General features: G+C 41.3%; 1 protein-coding gene across 4 annotated transcripts; it reads right to left on the bottom strand.

Annotated features, from left to right (window-relative positions):
• PARP9 (poly(ADP-ribose) polymerase family member 9) lies at nt 1-26,953 on the bottom strand. 4 transcript variants are annotated; one of them, XM_019714021.3, is made up of 11 exons: nt 26,814-26,953; nt 23,202-23,304; nt 22,306-22,447; nt 19,735-20,582; nt 16,623-16,850; nt 15,359-15,577; nt 11,313-11,373; nt 8,451-8,831; nt 6,198-6,334; nt 4,819-4,993; nt 1-833 (listed from the first exon to the last, which is right to left on the bottom strand). In XM_019714021.3, the coding sequence occupies exons 2-11, from the start codon at nt 23,214-23,216 to the stop codon at nt 451-453; spliced, it is 2,589 nt and encodes an 862-aa protein (XP_019569580.3). In that variant the 5' UTR covers nt 23,217-23,304; nt 26,814-26,953; the 3' UTR covers nt 1-450. The 4 variants fall into 4 exon arrangements, with proteins under 4 accessions (XP_019569580.3, XP_019569582.3, XP_074187032.2 ...); XM_019714023.3 differs by having other exon boundaries at nt 22,414-22,447; XM_074330931.2 differs by lacking the exons at nt 23,202-23,304; nt 26,814-26,953 and adding an exon at nt 22,658-22,775.
• Between the last annotated feature and the right edge of the window lie 18 nt (nt 26,954-26,971).

Here is a 26,971-nt window from a genome sequence, read left to right as displayed (position 1 = left end):
TTAAGTCAAGGTGATTTATTTTGATATGTAAACACTATATAAATTTCTCTGGAAAATTTAAAATCATTCTGCTGTCCTAATATGTTACACTATCACCATTTGAAAAAATAGGAGGTTTGGATTATATACTAAAAAAGAAAATCTCTTCGTTAGATGTAAAACATTTTTGCGATTATGTATAGTAAAGGAGATGAAAGGGCAACTCGAAGAAGAGGAATGATTCTGAAAGTGTTTTAGTTGGTGTCTACCCATCCCAACCCCGAGAGATAAAAAGACAAAGATGAGAATGCTAAAATGCTAGTGGTATGTGGCTGGTTCCTTCAATAACCCAATCAGTCCATACAGACAACCCATTTGACATATTCAAACCACGCTTTGAGACACTGATGGTCACTATTGGGTTAGTTCCTCCAAAGCAAGGCCATGGCAGCTGTTAAAACGATGTGGAGGTTAATAATCAACAGGGCTGTCCCTTGAGAATTTCTCCCTTGGGAGCAGTGGTGACAGCATCATTCGGTTTGGTGAGTAATCCTGTGGACGTACATGATCCTGGGTGCAAGTCCACAGATATTGGGGCATGGCCTGCACACTACTAAAAATCACAAAGGTTTCAGGGCTGGCGACATCGTCAACCACACTGTCATGACTATCTAAGGCTCCAGGACTCAATGGTGGGGGAACAATATTGAACTGATGACCCTGACAGAAGGAACCTATGAGTACTTCAGCCTCAAACACGTAGATCAGGTTATCTGTGGCAGATGTTTTTTTGACCTGGCATGGTAGTTTTTTGAGGTTCTTGGTGAAGTATATGCCAGCTCCGTATTTTGGGTCTGATAAAAGAAAAAAATTAAAAGGTTATTATGATCTGAGGAATCATATTGCCTATTTGGGTACTAATATTTATTCTCTCTCTAGTCCTCCAAATAATCACCACCTCCTGGTCCCAAGTTCCTATAGCAAAGACACCCAAAGTTGTTCCCTTGAGAACAAATTATCATTGATATCATCGATATAATAATAGCTTATATTTAAAGATAGCTTCCTTCCTTTCTTCTTTCCCGCCCTCCCTCTCTCATCTCCCTCTTTCTTTCTTTACATTTACTTGTGATTTAACCAAACACTTTTTCAGGCTCCAGAGCATCACTGAACAAGAGAAATGCAATGTGAGCTATGTGTGTAAATTCTCTAGTAGCCACATTAAAAAAGGTAAAAAGAAACAGGTGAAATTAATTTAGTAGTAATTTTATTTAACCTATTATATCCAAATGTTATAATTTCAACATGTAATTAATATATAAAATTAATAAGGAAATATTTTACATGTTTTTCTTTGGTAGTGGTCTTTAATATGCAGGGTTATACTTAGAGCACATCTCAATTCAGATTCACCACATTTCAAGTGCTCAATAGCCACATGTGGCTAGTGGTTACCATATGGGACTGTTCACCTCCAGAGCTTTAAAAATTACTAAGACATGACCCCTATTCTCAAAAGTTCACAAAGGGAACTCTCCACATGTAAACAGATAAAATATAATACAATTTTATGTGGCAAGGAAATATTTTGAGATAAAAATCAAAGATTTCTTTCCTGGGAGTTTTTTTTTTTGCTCTTGGTTTGCCAACCCATTGAGTTCTTGCTACTTGTAACCTCAGGGCAAAAAGAAGAAAGCTTAGAACAAAGTCAATTGAATATACATATATGATATAGTTATCATATATATGTGTGTATATATATATATATGTATACATATATACACACACACACACACATAATTATTTTTAATCAAAGCAGAGAATATGATCTTGAAAGTATGGCTTTCAGAGTTAGATTTTAAGAGTTTTCTGAACCAAAAGGATAAAAGCCTGAGGATTCAGAGCATGGATTTTACACCATATAACAGAGGAGAGAACAACACAAGACATTGTTTTTAAGAGCAGTTTTTTCACTTCAAGATGAACAAAACTTCTCCCTTCCACTTAATGGGAAGAGAAGAATCAGAGAGAACATAACTAGAACTCGTGGGGACTCTGAGAAAGGGTTCATTTCACTGCCCCACTCCCTTAAGAGAGCCTTGGGGTTCAAGATGGTGAAGAAAAATAGACAAATCAGAAAAACGGGGAGGACCTCCAAAGTAGAAGGGACCATTGTCTGACTCCGCTGGGTGCTGCCCCCCTCATCCAGCCAGGCACCTAAGTACAAAGTAGTAATGGCTGGGGAAGATATCCAGAAGAGGTGAGGACTACCACGTGAAACCTTACATTTCAGCTTGGAAAATGTGCACACTCAAAAATTTTCTGCGCTGTAGAAGGGGCACATACATGAACAAGGAAGAAATTCCAGTGTCAAAGGAAAAACAGAATGCCCCGTGTCGACACTACGTAAGAGCAAAGGGGACTGGAAATGTAAGTATAGGAAGGTGTTAATGACCAAAGCCAAGGGTGGTTTATCTAGCAGGGGACACTGAGAGGCAGAGGACAGATGGGGGCCATGAACTAAGACCACCTTCTCCCCAGTGCTTATCCCATCATCAAGAGCACCCTCAGAGAGATGAGAAGAAATACGGGCAAAACCTTGCAGGAACTGATTTTAAACCCCAGGGACTATGAAAATTCTGAAAATGACTGTGTTCATCGTGAACTACCAAGATGGAGTTTTTTCACATCTGTGGACATGGGAGCATGAAAGCTAGGTGTTAAGGTCAGTTATACAGCCATAAAGAAAACAAGCCCCACACCTGAGTTTTGTGGGGCTATACATTTTTGTACTTGTTAGTTATAGATGCTGCAACAAAGGAATGGAGGAAATGCAGGAACAGAGGGGGAAGCAACCCAGTGGGCCTGCAGGAGTTGGGGAAAGTGTCAACCGGGAGATGTCATTTGAACTATGTCTTGAAGAAGGAACAGGAGTTTGCAGGGCTAAAACGGGTGAGGAGGGCAGGCACTCCACATGCAAAGGCACAGAGGCATGAGCGCATATAGTGTATTTAGGAAGCTCTAAGAAGTCCATGGCTAGAGTGTCGAGGAACATAGTGATTGAGGGGGCTGGTGAAATAATGTGGGGCTAGTCCCATCATGCTCTGCTAAGGAGTTTGGGTTTTTACCTTGTAGGGAACTACAATGGCAGATATTAAACAGGCATGCAGTTTTTTAGCATGATAATTCTGGTAGCAGACAAAGGATAAGCTAGCTAGAGGTAGTTTCGCGGCAAAGAATGGACCTGGGAATCATCTAGGCTTAGGGGAATATGAACTAAAGCAGTAGAAATAGAGAGGTGAGGCTGGGCTGAGAATTTTATTGAGAGACAATCACTAGCAGTGTGTGACTGCCTGTATATAAAAGAGAGAGAAAGGAAAGAATGGAGGACGGTAAGTTTCCAGCTTAGAAGACCTGATAGATAGATGGTGATGGTATTAGCCAGGTTAGGCAGTATCAGGGCAGGCAGGGGGTGGGGGGAGAAAAAAAGAAAAGCCTGTTTCTTAGGGGAAAATATGGCCAAGAAGACAGTTCAGTTGAGGTGGCGATGGGACATCTCGGCAGAGATGTCCAAAAGACAGCTGGACATATGCACCTGCGAGTCAAGAGAGAGGTAGGAGGTTACAGATGTTGGGTAGGCAGTTGGCAGTGTCGGCCACAGGACTGAAAAGAGGGCACTTGCTGGATTTGGAAAATAGGAGAATAGTGATGATCTTAGAGTAGTTTGAGTAGAAGGTGGCGGTGTGTTTATGTGGAGGGGTAGGAGGAGTGGAGTGCAGACATGCCAGTTACACTGGTTTAGCAGCAAATGAAAGTTGTGAATTTTTAAGACTTTGCCAATGAAAGGACCATACTGATCATCACTTTCCTGGTTACACTCAAAGACTTTTTGATGGGGATTCATTGATCAACTTTTACCCCCAAGAATTGTCGGTGTTCAGTTTTTACCCTCGGTATTGTGTACGTTCTTTCTGGGGCAAAGAGAAGATGATTTCCAGCCCCTTTGCTTTCTAGACTTGGAGTTGACTCCACAGCAGAAATCATGTTATACATATTTTGAAAGGTAAAGATCAAGAGCCACACATTTAATGGACCAGGCAAAAATCAGGCTGCATTGCTATGTATTCTCCATGATTATTACTCAACTTAGCCTCCTTTGGCGAGATCTAAAGGGGACAATATAGCAACTAAGTATGCAATATTTTTGTACAATTGAAGACACATGGAAGCTACACACATAACTCTGATAGCTGAGAAGGATCTTAACATGTTATTCACTTCACCTGCCAGACGATATCTAATTCATTCACTAGCAGGCTACAGGAAATGAAGAGGATGGAAGAGAAAAGACCAACATTATTAAATTCAGGAAAATGCCCTTTCAATTAAGGGATAAGGATGGCTTGATAATAATTTTCTTGAGATAAGCAAAAAGAAAAAGAGAGGAAGGAAGGAAGGGAGGGAGGGAGGGAGGGAGGGAGGGAGGGAGGGAAGGAAGGAAGGAAGGAAGGAAGGAAGGAAGGAAGGAAGGAAGGAAGGAAGGCAGGCAGGCAAAGAAAACCTCCATGGTACTCTGCAGACAGGACACATAAACACAGAAAGGAGAAAACCGGTGAGTTGTACATCTTACTGCCAATACTTTCATCAACATAAAACCCATTAGCAACAAAACATATGAAGGAAAAATACGACCCTTTCCAAACGACTTTACCACAAAGTCCCAGTAGCAAATGATCCCCTTACCACAGCAACAAATGCTATTAGTGGTGAATCATCTGCTGATGTCTGCTTACCAATTCCCACACATAGTAGCCCCAATTATGAGGGGCTGACACCTACCGCAGGGTGCTGAGTACGTTCTTTGAAAGCCAACTCTGCATACCACTTTGCAGAATTGCTGTGGGACTTGCTGAAACAACGTGTGGCTCAAAAGTTTCCTTTGCGTTCTCCCTTCCATCATTTTCTTCTTTCTTTGGAAGGCAGCCAGGAGGAGCACATTATCTATCTTCTCCACCTATAACCCAAGGAAATGAAAAACTGAAAAAGAGACTGGAGAACTACTACTTAAATTGCCTGACACGCTGCTTCAGAAATAAAGGCACTTATAGGTCAGACAATTAAGTTCGTGAACTCATCCTAGAAAAAGTGCTACACACCTCATTGCTGAATATCACTATGGTCACCTTCAAAGTACTCCCCTTGGGAAGCTATGCACTGATGCCAGCGCCTAGTACACCCTTCAAAGTAATTCTGGAACTCCTTTTCTGGAATGGCCATCGGAGCTGTCGTCATATTACCCTTGATGTCCTGAATGTCATCAAAACGTCTTCCTTTCAATATTTCCTTTACCTTCGGGTAAAGAAAGAAGTCTCTGGGGGTCAAATCAGGTGAGTAGGAAGGGGGTTCCAACACAGTTATTTGCTTACTGGCTAAAAACTCCCTCACAGACAGTGCCATGTGAGCTGGTGCATTGTCGTGATGCAAGAGCCATGAATTGCTGGCGAAAAGTTCTGGTCGTCTAACTTTTTCACGCAGCCTTTTTAGCACTTCCAAATAGTAAATTTGGTTAACTGTTTTTTTCAGTTGGTACAAATTCATAATGAATAATCCCTCTGATATCAAAAAAGGTTAGCAACATCATTGCAACACGTTCATGAACTTAATTTTCAGAACTTGTATGTGCATACTACTTTGCATGCAATTTGCTTTTCATGTAAAGTTGCATAAGAGTCTCTCCTAGCCCCAACCCTCTCCTAGTTTGACTTCTGTCTCTTCAAAATTCCCTTCCTTGATAAGTTCATTTGATAAAACTTCACGGAGCAACCACTATGTATAGGCACCGGTAATGAAATTGTCCACAATGTAGACACTGTCTTCGCTTTTTTAAAGCTCATCGTTTAGTGAGAGATAAAAACGGGTAAAGAACGATAATGCAGTGTGATAAATGCTATTCCATTTCTTTTTCTTTGCTTCAAGATGGACAGATAGCTTTTTCCTGGGTCTCTATGCTTCTATACATCCTGACATCATTTCTACCTCCTGATTCCAACTATACCATCATACCTGTCCGTCCCTGCCCTCCTCTCAGGCTTATTGCTGGGATTCCTGCTCAATGAGCAGCTAGTTTAGCGTCATCAGCAGGTGAGTTTTTCCTTCAGCTACAGAATTAGGTGGATTAATAGCAAGATAAGTAAAATCTTTCCCTTAGTTACGTATACCTTTATAACCTGCAAACCACAATTTTCAAACTGTTTCTTTCGATCCTGCATTTCTTGAGTTAAGAAGGGTAGACATTTCAGAAACTTATTTTCTTTCATTTCATCTTGCTGTTTTGGTGGCAGATCAGTCCATTCTCCTAAAAAATGAGTAACACAAAACTTTTTCTCAGTGCTCCGTGAGAGGGAAAAGGTTTGTAAAGAAATGTAATAGAACAAATTACAGAAATATGGAGGAATAGATTAGCCAGTTGAAACACTATGCCTCATATGTTTAGGACATGCAAGGAGAGTTACAATACTGTGAGAAGTCATAGGAGGGACAAAAACTCCATAGCAAAGGACCTCCAAAGCCAGGAAATTTCAAAGGAAGACATTATAAATTAAATCTGGAGAGCAAGGCTCACATCTATGAAGCACAGCATGAAGTATGGTTGACTTGAATTCAGCAAACATTTATTCAGCGCCAAGTACATGCCAGGCACTGGGTGAGCCCTGGAGACTCAAAGGTCCACAGACTCCTGCTATATTAGAAGTGCTCGCCACAAAGGATTAAAAGAGCAACATAAGAGAAAGGAGATGCCTAACTTCTATTATTCAAATTTTATTGTTCTGATGGATAGTTGATGTTCCCTGTAGTAATAGCTCATTTCAAAATTATCCATTTTGTTATTGAAGATCTTAATCTGATTAAGAAAGGGTGAGTCTGTATGAACCTCTGAAACGTTGTTGTGGAATAATATGCTTAGTCCTCAGCTACTAAAAATGCCACCTTGGGGCAGAACAAAGGACTTACATGACTAACTTGCCAGAAGCTGGAAGGATGGGTCATCCTTACAGATACAGTGAATTTAAAGTAATGCCACCAGCTTGATGCCACAAGGAGATCAACATTTCTTTGTCTCTTGTTCTCTTGAGACGAATCAGTGTCAGTTTACATACCCACAGACATATTTCCAGATTATGAAATCATAATCTTGGGTCTCATTCTTGTGTATTATTTTTGTCCATGTTTTTAGACATTGGGTTTTCTGTGGCTTGTAGCTACAACATTTACTTCCACTCACTTCGACCAATTCTGCCTAAATTATTTTTGCAAACATATGGTGAAAATAAGGTGTCCTTTGAAATTCTGCATCTGCATTTCTGTACTAAATTCACTCTCCACATGATAACCAATGATCTTTCTAAAATACAAGTCTGACCTTATCTTTGCTTAAAATCCTGTAAGGCTCCCCATTTGTTTCAAGAAAAACTCTGAATTCTTTCACATGATTTACAAAGTCTTGCATAATCTAGGTCCTGCTATGATCTTATTTGTTGAGTTTCTTTCTTTGCCTTACTAACTTCTACTTATTCTTTAGGTCTCCATGTGTGACACCTGCTCTGAGAAGCTTTCCCCCGTCCTCCCAAGTCTGGGTCACCTGCTTCTCTCGGGTCCTCCCAGAAAAGGGTCACCCCCCCTTCTTTCATCACTCACCCTGTTGCCTTCTCAGCACTCTCAATTAGATTTTGAGTGAAAACAAAGTCCATCTTATCACTGTTCCCCCAGCACCAAACACATAGCTTGGTACATATCATGGATTCAATATACATTAATTGAATACATGAATGAAATAAGCCTCTGTCTCCTAAGGTGGTTTTCAATCTAGGGCTATATTTAAAAGATGTCTCCAGAATCAAATTCCCAGTTGTTCTGATGGGTTTTGCCTCACCGAATGGGTGATACTTAAGCATACTTCACAGTACCAATGAATAATTTCCTTTGGTGAGAGGGCTCAAAGTAAATAATTTTAGGGTTCCTAAGGCTGCCAGCCAACAAATAAATGCAATAAAACTCCATTTAAAAAAGTAATTAACCAAGTGGAATGTGTCTATATGTGAATGCTCCATCTGCAGAATTAAAGATGTACCTTTTTCCCCCATAGTCTGGGAGTGGGTAACCCTAAGCTGTCAATATAATTGCCTCTTATGCAACCCATGTCATCAGTAGTAAATCCAATTGTGTGTGTGTGTGTGTGTGTGTGTGTGTGTGTGTGTGTGTGTGTATGTGTGATTATTTACTAATAATTTACCCTGCTGGTAGAAAGAGAGCCCAAAAAAGGTTATAAACGTTTATAGCTTAACACAAAAGCAGCATGGTTTGCTCTTTCGCTCTCTTCCATTCGCTTTCTTACCCACATACATGCATGCATGACCACACCCAAAAGGACAGCTGGGAGAGCTGACTTTCCAACTCAATAGAAAGTTACTCACCTGACAAGCTCCAAAGGGCTTGCTCCTTTTTTCTTGCCAGTTCCTCTTGAACCTTACACAGCATATGTTCAATGATCATAACCACCTCCATGAGGTCAGCCTGGGCTCCTTTAATTTCTAAAATTGCCTTTCCTGGATTAATAGTCTCAGAGATCCGGACCCTTGCAGTTTTCTGCAGCTGAGACAAAATGTCATGTTCCTTTTTCCCAAGGTAGAGGATATGATTATCCTCAATGATGTGCTGGTCCTGGAGAGCCAGTATCCTTAGGATCCACTCTTTGGCCTTATGCATCCTTTCCAGGTTGGAGCCCATCAGATTGATGGCAGGAGCCTGAGCTTCGAGCCCATTGTCTCGTTTCTCCTCTCTGGTTCCCTGGGAGACTGAAAAGACTATAATAAGCAACCACAGAAGAAGACAGGTGGGTTTTAAGCCAGAGCACAGAACTAAACACCAAGGCTATGTTTGCCCCAAGATATTGAGGGGAAAAAAGTAAGCTGAGCATTTACTATGTGCCAGGCATTGTTTTAAGTGCTTTACATATATCATTTTATTTAATCCTCACAACCCCATGAGATCGGTATTATTAGTAGCCTCATCTTACACACGAGGACACTAATTCAGAGAGTTACTAAGTAACTCTCTTGCCCATGGTTACAGAACTAGCAAGTGGTGGCCAGGGAGCTAGTAGGTGTGGTCAGTCTGGCTCCAGCTCTCACATAATTCTGCCTCCCAGTGAGTGATCCCAGGATAACAGTGGTCATTAGCATCTGTTACCCTAATAGAGTAGTTAGGTGGTCCCAGGAGCTATGAAAAAGTACCAGGACAGACCTAGAAGTCAGAGGGGGAGGATGGCCTTCCATGGAGTAAAAATAAAAACCAATGTCTTATACAACACTAAGAAGTGACAGGGGTGGCGGCTGGGAGGTGGAGGGTAGTTCTTTTGGCGTACTTTTTTTTTTTTTTTTTTTCATCCTTCTTCTGCCTGGGCACTTACATTACTTTTTAGGAGAAAATAAAAACAATACATTGTGATACTTCCTTTCTCCATCATTATCAGGAAAGAAGAATTGTTCTTCTAGGTAACTAAATTGTTCAGATCACTAAAGGATACCTTTCTTACAGCAAAACGTTTAATGTTAACTATTAGTTAAATATTTCTAATGGAAACACACTCCATTACCTTCCTAAATAGTTCTACTTTCCTTGATAATCTGAGATCGTCATCATTAATCATTATTCATGTCAATTATTACCCTGTGCTATAATTCCTTTACAGATGTCCTCAAGAACTATGGTACTAAAGTAAATGCTCACGCCTGGCCCCATTATTCACATTAATGACACAGAGACATTTGTATGTTCCTTTTCCATATTATCTTCACCTCAAACTCCTCCTATCTGGCTTCTTTAGATTCATTGTGGCTTCCCAAACAGACACTGCATTTGTTTGCTTCTGTGGGTTTTCTTCACCTTAGGTGGCCCACCCCACCAACTCTGGCCATTGAAAATCTTGCGATCCTCAAAACCGGGCTTAGAACCATCTCATTCATGATGCCATTCAAGATCCTTTGCAGTCAGAAAGAATCTCTCCCTCCTCTGGGCCACTTGGGGAGTTTGTCCATCCTCTGGTCATTCTTTATCCCCTGGCATTTGTTTAATGCTTTACAATTTACAAAACATTTTTACACACATAATCTCTAATTACTCTCCCAATAGTCTGTCATTATCTTAATTTTACAGATAAATATAAACAGGCTCATAAGAGGCGCAGTCACAGACTAGAGCTCTTAAAGTTCCCCCTACTTTATTTCTAGCACTGCTGGACCATTACACATCCATAAATGAACTCTTCTATTTAAGGGTATAAACAAATCATTTGACCCTAATGGGAAATATCCCAACAGTTTCTATTGCTCATTGAATATTTAGTGTTCTTAACATCTATAGAATACTGTAGATTAAAAGACTATTTCAGAAGTACACATTTCTAGTAGTCAGGAGGCAATTCTTAGTCCACTCAAACTCCACTAAAGGAATAGAGTTATAAGACAAAGTTAATACTTCTCCAGCCCCCAACAACCAGGATTGTTTTAGTTCAGTGATCCCAAAACTTGGTTCAGTACAAAAATTGACTGGGGGCTTTGAAAAATACACACGCTTGGCCCAGACCCAGAGTTCCTGAATCATAATCTGTAGAGTTGGAGCCTAGACATACCTTTGTTTTTTAAAGTTTCCAATAATTACTCAGGTTTGGGAAGCATTTGATTAATCCATGTATTATTATCTGGTCTTCCTTGGATGTGTTTTCTATAATTATTCAAGAGATACCCCATTTAGATGTTTGCTCATTCAAAGCAGAAAAAGCACTGGGTTAGTCAGGTTGTGAAGGGCAGAACTTTTTCTTAGGAAAAAAAACTATAGACAACATTTATGAATGAACTATCCACTGTGGATTACCTAATGCAAATTAGCCTCTCTCTGTTCGTATCATAAAACTAGACTGAGCAAGAACATGGTCAGGTATAGAGCAGGTTGGTATCCAAGCACAAGCACAGTGAAACATATTTGGCTTATTTATTCTTCTTCTCCCTTCCATTAATATAGATGATCAAGAATAGGATGAGGGGCGGCCGGTTAGCTCAGTTGGTTAGAGCACGGCACTCTTAACAACAAGGTCGCCAGTCCGATCCCCACATGGGCCACTGTGAGCTGTACCCTCCACAACTAGATTGAAACTACTACTTGACGTGGAGCTGACGGGTCCTGGAAAAACACACTTAAATAAGTAAAAGTTAAAAAAAAACATAGGATGAGCCTATGGTGGGAGACACGGGTTCCAGGCCTACGAATTTCTTACTCACCACTGTAATTTTTGAAACTCTGCTGCTTGGACTTATTCTTCTCCATTTCAGCAACGAAAACCTACAAGAATCAAAACAGAGCAGCGGAGCATAAGTGGAGCTTTTAGCCATTGTCATCAAAATCCCTGTCTACTTGCACACACCACTCTGGACCTCATCCACTCTGTCAGTCCCCATTTCCTCTGCCACAAATCTAAAGCAGGCTTTAGGAAAGTCTTGGGGAACAGCAAGTGCAGCACTACAATCTATTAGGACGTGTAGGGGAAACAACTATAGGAAAAAATGGGAAAACCAAAATATGGTGTAAAAAAGCAGAATGTATATTTCAAGGCAAAATATTATCATTCATTCATTCATTCAACTGATATTAATGCCCTGCTGATTGCACGTTAGGCATTGAACTTAAGGTTTGGATATCTCACTGAAGAAGACAAATATATAGGCAGATACTCTTTTAATTAATAAAACATAAGTTCATTTTTAAAAGTTATACACACAATGCTTTCTCTGTAGACTGAATAAATGATCAATTCCTGTAAAGTGCTGAATATTATATCTGGCATAGTAAATAAACACTCAGTACATTAGCTGTTGTTGTAATTATTATATGACAGTCTATGGACAAAGAGCTGTGTATACTGCCATGCAGATCCTTTAACATAAGAGTCTTTTTGAAAAAACTCATCTCTTCTCAGGTTTCGAACCACCATATCCAGTGTTTTCCTTTTTAAAAGTTGATACAATTGGCAGTTATGACTTCATTGAAAAGATGGTAGATAATGAGGTGAAAACTAGATTGGAACTTTGATGGTGAATTTTCTTAATCTGTAGGACATTTTCTTCATAAATTGTATTTGCAGCTGCTATTTCCAGAGCCAAAAGCCCTCGATCTTACCATATCTTGTACCTGGAGAGGCCATAACAGGGAACTTCCCTTACTCCCAATCCAAGAACTTGGAAATAAAACAGATGAAATAATATTATCTGCTGATAAATGAACTAAGAATAGCTGCCATATGCAAAATGGATAAAAATCAGCTCTCTCTCAAAGTCACTTTAAATGTCAAGATGTGTTCCAGGGTTAGAAATCAATTAGTCAAGGCTTTTGAATTGAATGTGAAAGAAAGCTGTAATTTAATCATTATCAATAACTTAGAAGAATGGTGTGGATAACAAGCAGATGGTCTGTAAAGATTTTGGAAAAGTGGATCCATATGGCAAGAATTTGGCAGTGTTTCCAGCACTGTCCACAAAAGGCCAACACCTAACGTGAGAGATGTTAGTAATGTGTTCTCAGAGAGGTGTTCCTTATTCTGAGATACAATATCTGGCACAAGGCAGATATGCAATAAATATTTGTTAAATAACCAAATGAACGACTATCCATCACCATTTACAGATACTCAGCTCCAACCCAGACCCTTCTCACCATGAAATACTGGCGAACACAAGCATTTCAGTCAGCTGGAGAGTTATTTACTCACTGTCCTTCATGAATTGGAAAATTTATGAGTGTGTGAATATAAGTATCACTTTATTGTGAGTTCAGTGTAGGTTGGTGTTGCTGAGTCAGGTCAACTCTGAATATCTGACAACTCCATTTTCTAAAATGTAGGGACCTTGCCAAGGCAACGCTCCATGAAGAAATGTGTAAGTTGCCTTCTGATCTTTCTGAACACACACCCTTCACTGGAAGGCTTATTTAGGAAACAAGGCTGTGTTTATCAGAAGGCCAGAGGGTATACATGAATGCACACACATCATACGTCCACAAATATATAATATAGTGTTAATATTGGAAACAGCCTGAAGGAATGAATGGTCAATGTTCAGGGTATAATGTAAGATAGTCCTCTTCTTTGAGTTACAGAACTGAAAAGATGTATCAGCTCTCAAGTTACCCTTTTTTGGTTTTTCTTTAGTGATTCAGAACACAAAGCTTTGGGAACAGACAGACCCACGTTGGAATTTTGGTTTGGCCATTTGACTAGCTGTGTGTATATTAACCTCTGGGTTAGGACAACAGTGGCTTCATCACAGGATTGGGGGGAGAATGAAATGAGACAGCTTTTAGCACAGTACCTGGTTGACGCAATACATGGTAGCTATTTTTATTATTAGTCCCCAGGGAAGCCCTCAGACTGTGGTTGATCTTTCTCTGTTTGTTGAACTGTCATGTACATTTTTGTTTGTAGGTTGGAAAGAACGAACCTCCTGTTCTACATGTGATGAATTCATCTTACAGGGATATGGTGCTTCATGAACAGTTCAAAGATGTACTCAGGGCACCTATCTGAACCCAATGACTGTCCTCTGCTTGGGGGAAACTGGTGAACTTCATTCCCAGGACAGAAAGATTCATTTTGTCAGGAGGGTGAGCTCTTTGCTGGGAAGGTAAGCTCTTCACCACCAGCTTTCAGGTCAGCTGTGGATGAGACACCGTAGTGGACTGAAGCCGAGAGCCCATTGTGAACATCTCTTCTCAACTCCATCTTCAGTGGATACTTCAATTGATACTTTGAAGTCAGTGATGGAAATCAGCAAATACTATAAACCTCCTTTTGTCTAGTCAAGCAGCAAAAGGAATAAAACCTTTACATTTTCTTTCCAGGAAAGAGCAAGCTAGAACCAATGTAAGTTTGTTTTCTTGTAGGGAGAGATAAAATGGCCACCACCCACATGCAGACAGGCTGGGAGGTGGGAAAGTGAGCAATCAGAAGACTAATGTTCGGAGCCACTCTCTTTGCCAGGCACTCAGCAAGGCCCTTTACAACCCAAATCCAGACACATGCCTGGGAAGTCGCACTGGTACTTTTATGTTGCTGTTGGCAGAATCAGAAACCTGTATCTTCAAAACCTATTTTAAGGTGCTCCATCTTATCTCATTTCTGTTTTATTCTTCCTTAACATCATTAAAGTCCTTTTTGAAAATGCCAGCTAAGTGAGAATAAAGCAAAGAGATGGTGCTTTAAAGGAGAACAGCCCAGCAATATATACTAATTATGCTGAATATATCAGAGATGCATTCACATGTGAGAAACTTAGCTTGACCTGACCACTCTTAAACAAAAAGCTGAGATGAAGTGAAAACCAAAGATGTTGGACACAAGATCTCTGCATGCCGACACACAGACACACTCCCCTGCATACATGTCCCTTCATTTGTGTTAGACCACAGCTGATTTCCCTCGGGGAAAACAGACGAGTTCAGAAAGAACAGACTGAATTGAGAGCAGTACTGGGGACATGGCAAAAGTAGCCAGATAGACCCTTGCTATTAAAGAATTTATAATCTAATTGGGGGAAAAAAGATAACAAACAATACACTTAATTTACTATTCAATTCAGCACCTAGGGCATTGCAGCTCATTATAGCATATAATATAACAGCTAACCTTCCCGGAGCACTCACTGTATGCCAGATACTGTTCTAAGTGTTTTACACATATTAACTCATTTAATTCTCACAACAGCTCCATAACATGGTACTTATTATCCCCATTTTAAAGCTGAGGAAACCAGGACACAGATAAGCAATTTGCCTACAGAAGTTGACTGATTAAAGAGAAGACAAAGAATTTGTTTTAAATATGTTGGATTTAAGACGACAGTCAGATACCCAAGTGGAAATGAGAGAGGGTTTGGGGGGGTGTCTCTGAAGTTGGCTCATTAGATAGGACTCTACAGAATTTATGGCAGAAGTTTAAGAATAGTTGTGTTTTCAGAGGAAGAAAGAAAAGAGAGAAGTAGAGGGCCTCCCTGAAAGTAGGAGGTTGCTGACCTTTAAGAACCAGAGGGAAGAATAAGTGCCAACAAAGGAAAAGAGAGAAGCTAAGTAGTGGGTAAACATGGCTTCTATAATGGCATTCTTTATTAGGTCAGATGTGGGCAATTTATAAAAGTTAAATTTCACTGGATTAGAACATCACCATGCTGTACAGCACTTAGTCCCATGTCTTCTTCCATGGGAGATACTAAACAGATGTTGAATGAATGAATGAATGAATGAAAATGAATTGTAGGATATTTCTAAGACATTAACTTACCTTATATAACTCCAGTTCTGTAGGAAAGATCACAAACTTTACAGTTAATTGTTTTTTCAAAGGGTGTGTGGCAAACATTAAAACTTCCTGAAACATAATCTCCGCTGCTTTATCCTTCCAAATGTGAATGTTTCCAGTCCCAAGGGCAGGAAAAGAAATGGAAGTTAGATTTAGCTCAAGGCATTTTTCCAAACACTCCTTCACTGCATTTTTTAATCTCTGTAGGAAAAACACAAATTTAAGATGAGCCTTCGAGTCAAAAATAAGATATCACTTACCCCCTGATCCTGCCCATATTTTACAGCGCAAATCTCCACTCTCCTTCAGGGCCATGTCCATGCTTGGAAAGGTCCCACTCCATAGGGAACCCATTGCAGCTATAAGGTTAGATGATGAACAATGAAAGGGCTGAGACACTGAAGTAACTGAGTGGTCCTTTTTTGTGCTATTCAGGACCTTTGGCACCATGATTTTACCGTTTATGTAGCATTGCTCCTCTCCCCAGGTCAGAGAGCCAACCATCAGTTTATCCCCACTCATCTGCCACTTTCAGGTCAACATAAAGAGCTCTTGGTAGGTTTAATAAAGGAGGTAGAGGTTAAAGTAAGTATGCAGCATTTATTCAATGTCATTAGGTCTCCCATGTAATTTGCCTAGAGAAGTGCTAGTATATTTGGCAGATTAAACTTTCCATCAATGTTTCAACAGCCAAACTGAATACTAATACAGGAAGGTTGTCTGTGGAAGGACCTTGGAAAATTGAGGGGTAGAGATAATTGGAGGACCAATTTGGGATTAGAGGACCCTCTAACCAAGAGAGGACTAGAAATGGTGACAAAATATAGACAAAGGCAGGTGGGAAGACAGCACAGGTAATAGATTTGACTGGAATGGTACTAGAAGGGAAATCCCAAGTCCTCCTGGAATTTAACAGATGGAGGGCAATATGAAGAGGCTGAATCCCAGGCCCACTTAGGAAAAGGCCTACAGGGTCGTGGTGTGGTGAGGTGAACAGGTGTGCAGACTGAAGGAGAACTGGGTTTCCGTGTCTATTCGCGGTATGCCCATTTAAAATGTAGATATGGGTTAGGTAATATTTTAAAATAAACTTAAGGTAACTATGACAACAGTTATTCACAAGAGTGGTAGAAAATGGGGACTATACCACTTGACAATATTTTATGAATTTAAGGGCATGATGGAAATTCAACAAACACTACATAGACTATGGAGCTACATAAAGATAAATGTATTTTAACCTTACCAACTCTGTTCTACGACATTCTGAATGCCATAACACATGGAATACATGTTGACAGGGCAATTTATATCCTTTTGTAACCAGTACCAACTGGGAATTCCGAGATATCTGATGCACGTTTTTGATAAATTCCCACTTTATCTCATCTCCTGCTTGTTGTAGAATTGATTTTGACACAGGACCACCATCAAAACTATGATCTGGATTTACAGAATTAACAATTGCTTCTGTCTGAAAAGGGAAAAAAAAGGACAGGATTCACTGTTAAATTACTTTCTGTTAAATGACCAATTTAAATCTTTATTTTCCTGAAGAACTTTGAAAAATATTTTTGAAGATCCTAAATCCACAAAAATATCATTTAATAATGAATAAAAACTATTTCCAAAGACTGATCATTTGATCAGCCTGATTACCCTATTCAGTAATTAAAGTGTGTGGATGACACAATTTTTATTGCAAGCATCTCTCAGCCCCTTTCTGGCTTATACCCCCCATATTCCCAGATTCTAAGCGTTCCCTGTGATTTTAAGATTTATCAATAAACGGTTTCACTCCCTGACCCACTGTCATCACTTTTGCTATTTTTGTTTGAATGTTCTTAAACAGAAAGGAAATACAATTTCTCAGATAATTTCAATCTCCTAATTTTGAAAAGGTGAGTAATACATGGTTAAAGAGAGTACAAATGAGACAAAAAAAAGTCTTCAGTGAAAAGTAGACCTCCCTCTTATTAGGGTCCCCAAGGTCTCTCACTCACCCATCTATCCTACAGGCAACTGCTTTTACCAGTTCTTCATCTGTCCTTTCAGAAATACTGTCCATATACATGGGCTATATTTTAAGTAACATCGCCGCCTAGTTAGCTCTGAGCTGTGCTAAAGGGGTTTTATCCTTCCTTCCCCACCATGCCCAATTCTCCCCTAAATCATCCCCAATGGCTTTGGCTCCCTTTAGGGGAAACTTAGATACTTCTCACAGATGTTACTGAATGCTTCACTTTGAAAGTACATTCAGAATTTGCAATTTGGGCCCACCTCCAGCCCCCGAGCTCCCGAACGGAGCTGGCTTCCCTTCAGCCTCAGCCTGCGTGCCACCATCGCAGTAAGGCTGGGCGCTGTTCTCTGCCACCTGCCAGTCCGACCTCCAGGCTTCCTGCACCCCGCCCAGGCCCCGCCCAGGCCCCGCCCCGCTGCGGCCATCCAGTCAGTTGGATGCTCCTTCCAGGGGTCAAAAGAGACAGATCAGGAGTTTGATGCTCGCTGGGTGACACAGACATACTTCAGCAAGTAAGATATTGGGGCTTGAGAATTGCGTACTGGGATGAGCATGCTTGTTGGCTATGATCTGGTTCCAGAACCCCAAATCATGAATGCTGCTTTGCAGGTAGGCAGATGGTTAAATGGTTTTGCTAGTGCTGTTTGCATCCCAGAAGTTGTTAAGGACCTCCTAAGGAAATCTACCCTTATGTCAGCCAGGAACTTAGTCCAACGTCTAATGAACTGAGAATCTCCATTCTAGAGAAGTAAGCCTTGACAAAATGTACCCCATGGCTGGGCTTCCCAAAGATTTACTGATCATGCTACTTCATGGACACAATCACCTGCAAATACTGTTGAGAACATAGTACCTTATTTGAACAAGTTTTCTTTATCGAGTACCAAACCATGTAATGGTAACTTGGACTTTAATAAAAAGGAAATGAGTTTGAACTAAAAAAAATAAGAGTTTGCAATTTGGGGGCACTGGCACCCTTTAAAAATTTTAAGGCTCCTAATGTTCTTGGCAATAAATAAACAAATACAATAAAAGTCTAGTTAAAAGGGTAAATTATTCAACTAGGATGTTTCCACTTTAATTTTAAATTGGCATATTAATGACACATCCAATAAATATTTCAATTTGTGGGGGGGGGGTGCCCTCAGTCTTCTAATTGTCTTGTAGGCAATAAGTGGTATTTTTTTCAGTGATGATGAATTCTATTTGATTGTGGCCACAGGAGAGTCTTAAGTGTGACATCACTGATTCAGAAAAGAAAAAGAATATAGTCTTATATTCTCCCTTGTTCTCTGTTGCAGTCCCTGCTCCCTGCTGCCCGCTTCACTTATTCATTAATAATTTGTTGAACATCTAGAGGCATGCCCAAATAGGGCTCTCGGACTACAGGGATGAACCAGCCATGATCTCCATCCTCAAGGTGCTCTCTGCCTAGCGGGGAAGCTGCACTAACCCCGAAATACCTAGGTTTGTTGTTACCCTGACTCCCTCTCCTCCCTGCCAAGGAACCTTGGCTACATGCTAAGTCACAGTTTGTATTCTCCAAAGCCCCTGGCACAGAGCCATATACTCAGAATAAAACCTACAGCTCCACTTAGGTCTCCTGACTGCTCCAGCCCATTATTTTCAGTCTATTAACTCCTCTGTGTCTCTCTGAACAAATCATTCTAACAACCAGGCCTCTCCTTCTGCTAATTCATATCTATCATAACTTGAGGTCAGATCCAAAACTCACATCTTCTAAAGTAATCTTTCTTGGTCCCTTCCACTCCACTCTTGTCACAAATTTACATACTCTTAAATATTATGAGTTCATTTTGTATGAAGACTTTTTTGTGTACTATTGATATGTTGTTTCAGAAATGTTCAGATGATTTGTCTCCCAATGAGATTTTTTCAAATAGAGAATTTTTTTTTTTTTTACATAAAAAGAATATAATAGATTTTAAGTCCGTTGGATGAAAGATTGTTCTATTTTCTTATGGTGCCTAAGAATAATAGCAATAATAATTATAAATACTTATCATGTGCCAAACTCTATCCTAAGCATTTTATGTGTATTGTCTTTAATTCTAAAACACAAGTGCTATTATAATCTTCATTTTCCAGATTAAGAAACTGAGGACCAGAAGATAAAGTAACTTGATTCACATCACCCAGTTATTAAATGGCAAAGCTAGCATCCAGATACAGATGGTCTGTCTCTAAAGTCTATACTCTTAACCTTAACAAGATCAAACAGTGTTTGAAATAATATGTACTCAAAACATATTTGTTAGGTAATAAACAGTTCAGGGATCCCCTTTGGCAGTGCAAGAGAAGAGAAATGAAGATTTACCTCCTGTAATTCAATGTGGCCCTGGACAATCTGGAGAGTCAGGTTATTCACAACCATCGTATCAAAAGGAAGGGTGGCTTCTTGATTTACCCAGGACGACAGCTCGTTCTTCCCTAGGATGACTTCTGAAGCAGCTTTAAAGGCAGCAACAGTAGGGTCCTCATTGCTTACCAGGTGAATTTCTTTCAAATTACCAGTCAGTGGCACATCTTTGAAATAACAACTGATAGTGTTCACAATGATCCGTGTACACAAGTCCACAGGGAAGTTGAAAATCCCAGAGCTCAGGGCTGGAATTGCTACTGTCTCAGTATAAGGCACGTGGACATTGACATGATTCAGAATATTCTCAATGGCGCTTTGCAGCTTATTGATGCATCTCTCTCTATCCACCCCCATCCACCGAGGCCCAACAGCATGGATAATGAATTTACAGGGAAGCCTCCCTGCTGCTGTCACAGCTATCTCACCGACTGGTATTTTACCACGTCTGGAAACCACGCTTGTGCTCAACTCTTGGATTTCTTGGCCGCCAGCTTTCACCAAGGCCTGAGCCAGGCCTCCCCCATGCTTAAGGTCTTCATTGGCTGCATTCACCACAACATCAACAGCATGTCTGGTGAGGTCATCCTTCCAGACAGATAACTCTAGTCTAGGAGTCAGCATCTTTCTGAAGACTGGCAGAGACTTACTGTTACCTTCCTGGGCTGGAGAGGCCAGGGTAGAGATACAGCCAAATTTATTCTGGAGGACTTCACAGAGACAACTCGCATTATTTTTTAAAAAGTTGAAGTCACTGTGATTAATGGGTATTTGCCAACTATAGTTTTCTCCAAGAATGTCAGTCTCTGGAAAAAGAGAGAAGACAAAAAATAAAGAAATGAGCAAGGGTTCCTTTGAAAAGGATGTAATTCCACTTCACATCTGAGTGGGGACTGAGTGTCCGATAGGCAAAAGAGAGATGAATTTCCTCTAGTCCCCTTCCTGATTCTCCTTCTCACCTAGACATGTAATTAGACGAAGGATATCCAAGAGTTTTCAACTGTAAGTCACCCATAAAGTGCTGAGTCTTCATCTGGCATATAGTAAATGTTCCATAAGTGGTAGCCACTATGATACAATGATAGTGGTGAGAAAATTGTGTGTATGGTGGTTCATGAATTTTAAAATCTATGTACAAATGGTGAGTTTGGGAAGACCCAGGCTTAAGGCACAAGTATTAGAAAGCATTTAATTATGAGTCAAAAATACATGGAGGCTTTATTCACAAATTGTTTGCTTTTGTCAGTGTCTTAGTCTGGGTTCCCTTAGAAGCGACTTTGAGATAAACATTTGATGTAAGTTTATTTGGGAGGTGATACTAGATAACACCAGGGGTGTGGATGGGGAGGTCCAAGTGGGAAATTAAGACAGGGAAGGGAAGGGAAGGAAATGAATAAAGGATGTGTACGAAGCAAATGAAGCTTAACTCCACTGAGGGACAGATGTATCTCAGAGTTATACCACCAGAAAGATAAAGGAGCTGGGATATTCATACAACTTCTGAGTCATTAGTCAAGGATGCTCCTGTCGGGGCATGGTCCAACCAATGGGTGGGGCATCATACTCTAGTTTTATGGCACAATTTTGGTGGAATAATTAAAACTGACCGACTAAAAATTACTTACTGTATTTGTCAGACAAGAAGATGTGCTGCTCAGATACCCCTTCAATGTGGTTATGAAGGAGGGAATATGGCTAGTTGACAGCTTCTAGTTGTTTGCCCTTCAGAGTCCATCTCCGCTTTCCAGCCAAGGTCACACTATTTTCAAGGTGGCCTCCATGAATGGCTGAGCAAGGCCATTTATGTCTAATGTGGGCCTCCCCTAATGGGCAATCTCAGGCGGGCAGAGCTTTGTCAGGTTTTCCTTACAGTCTGATGGCTCCACCTCCCCAAACCTGGTTTCTTCTCTTTTCCTTTCACAATAAACCTTTTGCATTCCTAACTCCATCTCAGTTTTTGCTTCCTTGAGAACCCAGCCTGTGACACTGCATTTCACTGGAGTCTAAGGCATCATTATTATATGTCACTGAGGAAGGAAAAACGATGCCAGTTAAACCATAGCACCCTACTGATAAGGAGGAGCTTTATTTCAGAGATGTGATAAAATGCGCATCCTAAAATAGGTAAAATGTCGTAGTTAATTATATTTTACTTCAACTCCCATTTCTAATCTGAGCCACCTAGAAAGAACTTTGGTGGCTTCAATTACCTAAAAGCAGCAGCACGTGAGTAGCCAGATCCACCTGGCCCACGTTTCGGTTGAAAATCACAAGTGGGCCACCTTTAGGATTAGGAAGGTTCCATTTGGCTCTTTCAAAGCCCTTGTTGAGCAAGGGTCAATCAGTGGGTCACCTCTTCTGTCCAATTTCAGTTCTACGGCTGTGGACAGAAGAGTCTGACATCTTGTGGGCAAAGGAAAGGCTCAATGAGAGCCCTAAGAGAACACGTCTGCTGGTGCCACACCGCCTCTGAAGCAATCCCCCTTTGAGACATGTGCCAGGTCACCACAAGGTCCTGCCATCACGCACCTGAGCACCTGTGGGGGAGACAGTCTCCTTTTGTATTCCCCTTTCTCCACTGAGGACAGATATGATCAAAGGTTTTCTGAACCAAGACCAAGAGTGACGTCATCCTACCTGATTTCTCATTGTAAGCTGCTGCTCCAGGACCCTGTGAAAAATGAAAGTGGTTAAAAAAAAACTGAAACCAAATGACTACAGACTACTGATAACAAATACATCCTAATAAGCACAGAGCAACAGACATTCTGCTAAAAGCACTGGGTTTGAGGAGGAAGGGGAACATACGTTTGTTCATTTGTTTAATCTGTATGCCTGAAATACTTGAAATACTAAATGTTCTAGCAAACAATGACCCTACCCCACTTTCCTAGAGGCCAATGCACTTCTAATTCAAGATGGGTTGGAGAGTAACACGTGAAAAGGCCCAAAGATCACGGGCCAAAAGGACCCAAAACTTTCAGACAGGCCTCCAATTTCCAAAGGCTTGTAGGGTTTCTCTAGACAGAACAGAAGACATGCAGACATGAGCTTCATCAGCTGTATCTTCCTGTCTACCAATAAGGACCCACTTTTCAATTGCTTATCTTCCTCCATCCTCCTCCTCTACCCCATCCTGCAAAAAAGCAGAATTGCTGAATGAGAAGATAGAATAAAAATGATAGTGAGGTCATATTTTTAAAAATCATCGATCCTCATGTCGACCCTGTTTATTAAATTAGCATGTTCTTGATTCCTCTTCTCCCACATGGTACGAGGAGAAAACTTTTATTGGGCTATTAAAACCAAGTAAGAATGCTGGGCATAACTGAAGACCCAGATTTCTTGCTTAGTTATAGGAAGAACTATGCCTGATCAAACTTCATGATTTATATGAGTATACATTTATAAAAAAGTACTTTTACCTTGGAAAAGTCCATCCTCCAAGTACCTGGGGTCTTTCAATGTTTATACTCTGTTTTGCGTTTCTGAACGTAGACTGCTGTTTCCAATTATGGTGGTCCACTTCTAGGAATGAATAGAAAGGATGCAATAAGCACTGATCAGCATCTTAGGAAATTTGATAAGAATACGCCATAGGAAGACAAAACATGATTTCTGATCTTGAGTAGCTTTTAGTTTTACTGGTGAAGATGCACTATTGTTTTTCTGCTGCGGTTACTGTTTACCTTCTATCCTTTACAGAGAGGTTCCAGTTGAAACCGTAATAGCAGTTCAGAGAGGGGAAAGAACCATAAGGGTTATAGCAGGGAAAGCTTTATGGAGGTGAGACGAGCGCCAGACCTTGAGGGATGGAGCACGTTTGTATATAGTTAATTGGAAGAGGAGAATGATTCCAAGAGCTAAGACAGAGCACAGCATTCAAAGAACAATGAGGAAAAACCAGCTTTATGAGTATGAAGACCCCTGGAGAATGTCTGAAGAAAGCGAATTGTACTTAGGCCTGTCAAGAGTATGTGTTACTGAGCTTGTGATAAATTTGCTGATCTAATTAGAAAGGGGACTGTCTGGATAAAAATCAGAAACTCTGGAAAAACGTATTTTAATGATTTTTCCATCTAATATGTAGGGATCAAATTTTTAGGAGACCGACAAAAACGCTTAACAACACAGTTGCCTACACTTGTTGCCCACATAGTTGTCGTTAGGCCTCTGAAATGATTTCTAATGCCTTTGTAATAGAAAAATTTTGTACGACTATCTACAGCATTAGGGAACTATTATTCCTACGTGTCAGGAAAAGCAGCAAGTCCAATACAGTCTTAAAGTGTGAGGACAAGATGCATTTCTGCCTCCAGAGGGCACTGCTGTTTTCACAATACAGGGAAGTCTCCTGTCTGCTTTGGCTGTGGGCAGCCGGTGGGCTTTTGCTTCAGAGGCTGTCGCACTTGTTTTTTTCCTTCGACCAGGCTTTTAAGGCCTAAGGATAGACTCTTGAGGGTGGGGGTGAGGGGTTATTAAACCCCAAAGAAATTAGAAACAAGGAGCATATTGCTCAGAACATTCAATCTCTCTCATTTGAAAAACAACACCAATTAACAACAAAAGCCTTCCCGACTTTCCCTTACTGGTTCCTACTGTGTTCTTTTCTCCGCATGGGCAGCATGAAGAAGTTGACTCTCCCCCATCCGTCTGCCTGCTCAGCCCACTGTGGTGGACTCCTGCCCCACCCCCAACACTCCTCTGAAACTGCTCATCAGTAACCTCCACAATGTTAACCCCAGTGGACTCTCTTCTGTCCTAATCTTTACTTGACTTCTCTCTATAGTCATTTCATTCTTTGAGTCCTAAAACTCTGCCTTCTTGGCTTCTCCTATGCCATCTTCCCTTGGTTTTTTTGTTACCTTTCACTTTGCCTTTCCAGGCCCTTTGCTTGGATTCACCTCCCTACACCCACCCGACCCGCTCTGAAATTCATGCTCTCTCTTGGATTCCACGGCTCAGTCAATGATACACCATTTACCCACTCAAGTCATAAATCTAGAATCTCCTCTTTTGTCCCAGATGGAACCCATCATTGGGTCTAAACCACCCAGTTTTAAATATGTCCCTACCCTCCTTGCCCACTGACATCATTTCACTTCAGAGCCTCTTGCCTGAGCTATGTCAATACATTCTCTTTAAAGATTTTAATGTATTTCATTTTACATTTCATTGTTTGAATTCGTATTATGTTTACTGGTTCAAATTCAGAAACTGTAAAAGGCGCCCTCCTACCTCTAACTGCAATCACAACGCCCTTGCAGCTGTAATGCTGATAGTACTGCCAAATGGCTCTGCATAAAGACTGACTCATTTCCAGTCTTTCCAGCCACATGCAAAAACCTTATCTCAGGCCTGTAGGCTTCCATTCGTCCCTGTTTGGAAATGCATCCTCCACATGGTTGTCCACACCATGTTTCTAAAATGCACATCTGACCTGTCACTCTGCTTGCGGTGCTCACAACCCTTGCATTTCTCCCCACTGATCTTCAAGACTTTACACTGTCTAGATCTGTGCTGTCAGCTGTGGGCCATTAGCCACATGGAGCTCTTGAGCGCCTCAAATGTGGCTACTTAGTCCCACTTAGTTACATTACATGAGATGTGATGTAAGTGTGAGATAAATACCGTATAATAATGAATCAGTATGACAAAACGCCTGTAAAATATCTCATACGGTTTTAAGATTGCTTACATGCTGAATGATTAATTTGAGATACATGAACGATTACATGTAAGATTATATTGAATTAAATAACATCATTAAAATTAACTTCAGCTGTTTATGCTTTTTAAAATATGGCTACTAAATATTTTTAAATTAGATATGTGGTTCCTATTATATATCCACTGGACAGCATTGATCTAGACCCTTCCTCTGTCATGTCCCTCACCCATCTCGTCTGTCGTGCAGGGAGGCCTGCGGGGAGGCCTGCAGGGTCTCTGCTCCCTCTCCCCACATAAGAACGCAGGATATGGTGAGGCCAAAAAGGAACACCCACGGAGCCATAGGTAGGGGAGTCATACTACTATATTCTCGCTGGCAGCTAGGTTGGAGACACAGGAGGCAGGAGCCACACTATCTGCAACCCGCCATCCACTTGTCTCTGCCAAACAATCTCACTTGCTAGCAATATGCTTCTCTGCAACCCGCAATCCACACTCCACACTCCGCCGCTTGCTAGCTCAGCCACCATCTTCTTGCTAGCCCCCATTTTTCTGCTAGCGTAGCCACAGCAGTTATATTAGTGGCCAATGGCTCACTGGACAGCTGACGGCCAACTAGCCACAGCTGATGGCCATGCAATCACAGTTGATGGCCATTTACTACCTGAGCCAGCACCTTTCCACGTGAGGCCGAGAGCCTGGAAACTGCACTCCTGGCTCTGTCCCCACATCATCTCCTCCAAGGCCCCAAAGCTCCCTCTGTGCTTCAGATCACAAGGGTCCTTGAGCCTCAGATGCTCCTTCCCTCCCTATCCCCACACACTCACAAACACATTCTCTAAAATTCTACTGCAGACTTCCTCTTGGGCGCTTTCAAGAGATTTGCTTCTTTAATCACAAGTCCGCCTCCCTTTACCAGCCTGTGAGGTCGCGGCCTCCGCGTTCATCTTTATTCCCTAGCACACAGGGCAGCACACAGTCCGGTTTTATTGGCCAAATCAAGCTCCAAGAGAACCAGACTAAAGGGTAGAGCTGGAGGGAGGTAACAGGTGGCATGTCATAATGCAGGAGAACACTTTCAATTTGTTTCAAATGTAGGTATTAACCCGAATTCACAACGTGAATTACATTTTAGTTGCATACAGTTAAATAGTAACAATAAGAGTTAAAAGGAATCACAAACTCGCGGTTTGTGACTTCCGCCTCTGACTAGTCTCACCCTCTCCTGGGTTGGGGGCGGGGGCCGCCTGGCCCTAGGAGCCCGTTTCTCGCCCGCCCCACCCCTACCTCGGCCAAGCCCGCAGGAGAGGAGACGCGAGAGCCTTGGGCGCCCACCGCTCGGGGGGACACGGGACCGACATACTTACCCGGCCAGACGGAGGCAGGGAAGGCAGCAAGGAGAGGAAGGGGAATAGCTGTGCTGGGAACAAGGAGGGATCTCGGGGAAAGCGAAACTGAAACTTTGCAGAAAGCGACGAGGCGGGACGCACCCCTGCCCCAGTCCCTGCCCAGCAGCGTCCGGAGC

This window comes from Rhinolophus sinicus, chromosome 17, assembly GCF_057876585.1.
Source record: "Rhinolophus sinicus isolate RSI-liver-muscle chromosome 17, RSI-T2T, whole genome shotgun sequence".
NCBI classification, from domain to species: domain Eukaryota; kingdom Metazoa; phylum Chordata; class Mammalia; order Chiroptera; family Rhinolophidae; genus Rhinolophus; species Rhinolophus sinicus.
Note: the sequence above shows the minus strand (reverse complement) of the source record. Positions and strands in the feature narration are given on the sequence as shown.

Coding starts and splice junctions, on each gene's coding strand:
- PARP9 (XM_019714021.3), bottom strand. Junction 15,578..16,622: donor AATGTCGTAGAACAGAGTTG/GTAAGGTTAAAA, acceptor TTTTTCCTACAG/AGATTAAAAAATGCAGTGAA. Junction 4,994..6,197: donor GTGGTTTGCAGGTTATAAAG/GTATACGTAACT, acceptor CTTGGGTTATAG/GTGGAGAAGATAGATAATGT.